This window comes from Dreissena polymorpha, unplaced genomic scaffold, assembly GCF_020536995.1.
Source record: "Dreissena polymorpha isolate Duluth1 unplaced genomic scaffold, UMN_Dpol_1.0 chrUn019, whole genome shotgun sequence".
NCBI classification, from domain to species: domain Eukaryota; kingdom Metazoa; phylum Mollusca; class Bivalvia; order Myida; family Dreissenidae; genus Dreissena; species Dreissena polymorpha.
The window spans coordinates 155903-160000 of NW_026273333.1; the positions used below are offsets into that span (position 1 = coordinate 155903).

The following is a 4098-nucleotide window of genomic DNA, read 5'->3' on the forward strand; positions in this document are numbered from 1 at the left end:
TGTATCGTCTTTTCGAAAGCTGTTGCAACATGTATGTTAACGTGTAAAAGCTGGATCAGCAAAATCAGCGGAGATCCGTACATTTTTAATATCAAAATTGGATTGTTTTGCAGATGTTTAGGAAAATGTGGTATGATAAACAGAAAAGCAGGCTACTGTCCCATCGTTTTGTAATATATAAGGCTCGGAACGAATAAAATAACGACTCGGCAAGCCTTGCCGTTACATTATTCTAAGCCTCGCCTGATATATTACCAAACGATGTGACAGTCATCTGTTATTCTCTATACATCGAATCGGAAGAAGAACAGTGGATAAGCCCTTGGATGACGACGCTCACCTATTTTTAATGACATCATCATGTATTTGAAATACACGCTATCTGTGTTGCCTTACTTATGTCTTCACTATGCATTGTATAACTTAATTGACTGGTATCAAGTGGTCTTAATTGAATATTACTTTTATTTCACCGTATTTAAAAACTTAAATTAAGTATTCTTACGTATGCGGATCAGTATGACATCATGAGTTCTTATATAATGCAGTCATCTATTTAGCTATATCGTTATTAATAATATGTTGCCTATATTCTAATATACAATGGACTGTTCTTCTTTAAGTGGTAACGGACTATTCTTACGGATATCGGGATGAGGGGGAATGACAGGGTTAAATATGTTGTTCGTCTGTGGTTCTGTTTTAAATGACAATCAAATCATACTTGGTTTCGTTTATTGACAGAAACATAATGCAAAATATCTCTATAGAACAGTAAAATCCACTTGATGCGCACATGCGCACTCAATGATTGTGTTAAGTTGCATATGACAGAAATGACACATTGCACATATTTTAATTTTATAATACTTAAAAAAACTGCTATTATCGCATTAGGATTGTGATGTACTTAAGTCCATAATTATTTGTTTTTAGCATTGTAATTGATTCGTTTATTATAGACACCCACGACATTCAATACATTGAAGGACTTATATTATCATGTTTCACCTTATCGTTTAAATAGTTTTTAAACATGCGCATTTCTAAAATACGTCGTTTACTAATGTAGTTATTATCGCACAACCGTAACGTTAAATATATATAGTACTATAATGACAATATCTGCACAAATGAGTTAAAATAATTAAAGTATTTGTACCAAATTCGCTCTAATAAATGTTGCCACTTACTGCATCATGGGCTTACATCACTGAAATATATATCATTTTACATTTAGTCATCAGCCATGTAACATTTATTTATTTCGCAAATTGTCCAACTCCCAACTGCTTGTGAAGTTCCGGTACGGAATCGTCATATTCCGCCTCAACGAAATTACCACCAATCAAAACCAAAGAATGTTTCGCTGCAAAATCACGTGCGTTGAATCTGCGCCTCCCCTCCGCTTTCATGAAACGAAACAAACCGAGACAAATATCAACCACTCAACTGTGCTGAAAGGATTATATAAGAAATTCGACAAAAAAATAAAAATGTTATTTGAATGGTATTTCAAAATCCTATAAAACAATACGTGCATATTAAGTTTAACTGACTGACTCGTTAACATATAACATCCAACAAGTAACTGTTTTACCAGGATATCGGTGTTGTTAAGAATGTTTCCGAAATTCAATAATTGCTTTTACACAGATAACTGTACTGTTTTATATCTATTTGGAATTCGAAAAAAACTTAATCATGATTCTGTGTTCTTTGAAATGCATTCTAGATCCAAGAAAAAATGTCATGATCATTAGTGTTTATGAATGTATTGAAATCCAACAAAACGATTACTAAATGCACGTGTAATCGGATTATCAATCCGCCAAGTTTACCTATGTTATTAGGAATATGTTTCAAAGTCGAGAAGTCCATTTTTCCAGCAGTTTGTTTGAACAGTAGAAACACGTATCTATGGAAACCTGTCCAAAACACAAGGAAGGATATCAATAAAGTCATCAGCGATAGTCAACACTGAAAACTCGAATAAATAATTCTAATAAAAGCTGATTAAAAGTGTATAAACACATAGTCATACTATCTTTTTACACCATGTCCCGCTAATAATAATTTAAGAAGCTCAAGGGCGCAAGTAACATTCTTTTATAAAATTATGTTTATCGCAAAAAAAGCAATACACTTACAGCTGCTCACAGGCTGACCGAGCATTCAGAAATGTGTCATAGATTAAATGACAAACGTAAACACAAACACAAACGAACGTACAACAAAGAAAATATACTAATACTAGTTAAGCTTATTACGAATTTAAAATCTAGATGAAGACTCGTATTTACAGTCTTCACGGTGTAGATGCATATTGGTTACCTCTCCGTCAAAATGTAGCCTCTCTGTTCATTCTCGGCTGCTTCTCTGTTATAAACATGAATAATGGATGATCTAAATTCACAAAACAGATAAGAAAATCTGAAATTAAAACCCGTAAACACATTTGTGCATAAAAATAGGTGGTCCATGAGTTGAAGCATATATCCAGCTACAGATTCACAGTATTCCGCAGGTCCAAACACTTATCACAAACTCTATCGAATATGGAATGATGACGAGGGTTGTGGAACAATCGTGCATACATGCCACTTTGATGACTTTTTAACATAGCTTTTCCGTAATATGTCTAATATCTAATGTCATTGATATCATCTTTATGATCAAAACTTTACGTTCAATGTGCGCTATATAGTGATTTTGTCAATTTTACTTTAAAAATGCCAACTTTCGCTTTCGTTGTGGCACGGAAAGCCTCTCGATTGGCTCACTTTTCTGGCACGGGAAGCCTATTCGTCGATTATATGTAGCCGATAGCGTAAGTCCAAATAATTACGTTAAAAATCCCTTTCGCCTTTGATATTTACATCAAATATTCTGACATTAAAGTTTTTACTATCAATACTTTTTACAAGTGTTAAACTCATTTTACTTAGAAAAATAACAATGTAAATCGCCGAGAATGAACTGAGAGGCAGCATTTTGACAAAGAGGCCACCGATATGCATCTACACCTCGGTCTTGCCAACTGAATTTGAGCGTTCATGTCCCAGCCCGGCGACGCCATTGGGCAATTGCCATGGCATTGTTTCAAAGCCCGTTCTCCCACCATCAATAATATTACTTCCATTGTGTGCAAAGGGCGTACATACACACAAACACGTTAAGCTTTGAAATATGTATACGAACCTGAACCTTCAGGTGCTCCGGCCCCAATGTAGGCTGCCTTCACTTGCCCTTTCTGTACCTCGTTTCCGGGGATGTTTACCACGAGCCAATGAAGGACTGGGGACTCATGTGGATCGGGGTGTGCCCTTGATGGGAAATCCGGATCTTGTGTTCGGTAGGATTTAAATATAAGTTCAAACAGTAAATGTGCATATCGACACTTTTTCACCTGGTATAAACATGCATTTAAATAAAGCTCATCCGAACAAATTAGTGTTCAGAGATAACCTGTATGCACTAATGATAGAAGTCATACTGTTTTAAGAAAACTATTTTGAAACATATTAATTCATCTAATTAAATTATATTTCTCAGAATTTGTTGAAGTAAAAACCAATTATGTAGAACAGCGAATTATTCATCTCATTATTTTACGTACAACAGTCATGATAAATTGTGAAGTGATGCTATTTATGTAGAACACTGCATTCTTTATCTCATTATTTTATAACTAAGTGTCAATACCGATGTTAAAGGAACATAATTATAATATATTTATTAATCAATAATTACAACTTCTGTCATATTCATATGAATGCTGCAATCTGATTGGATAATTTGTTCACGTGACCGGTTTTTCATTTTCCGATGAACCCACTTCGTATGCAAATTTAAACATGAATATTCATGGCGCTACTTTCTGGTCATAAACAAGTTGCCAAAATGACGATGCGTTCTGCGCGAAACTTAATGGCGTTGTTTTTATTGGTCAATAGCGTAATGGCGTTATATTTTGGCGCGAACATCAACGATATTACCGTTTGACGGAGATGAAACCGATACTGAAAATAGATTCATACGCTAGATTAAAAAGTACTATTATGATCCTTACCACGATTGAATTTCAGCTTTAAGATT

The 4098-nt window shown here is 34.6% G+C and overlaps 1 protein-coding gene across 1 annotated transcript in view; it reads right to left on the reverse strand.

Moving 5' to 3' along the window:
- Positions 1-718: 718 nt before the first annotated feature.
- Positions 719-4098, reverse strand: part of LOC127863606 (protein D2-like) — a 5843-nt gene continuing 2463 nt past the window's right edge. The window contains exons 3-5 of the mRNA XM_052403190.1: positions 3202-3345; positions 1842-1928; positions 719-1408 (exon numbers count right to left, since the gene is read on the reverse strand). Coding sequence (XP_052259150.1) covers positions 1263-1408; positions 1842-1928; positions 3202-3345 — 377 coding nt within the window. The 3' untranslated portion in view covers positions 719-1262. The remainder of the gene's footprint in view (positions 1409-1841; positions 1929-3201; positions 3346-4098) is intronic.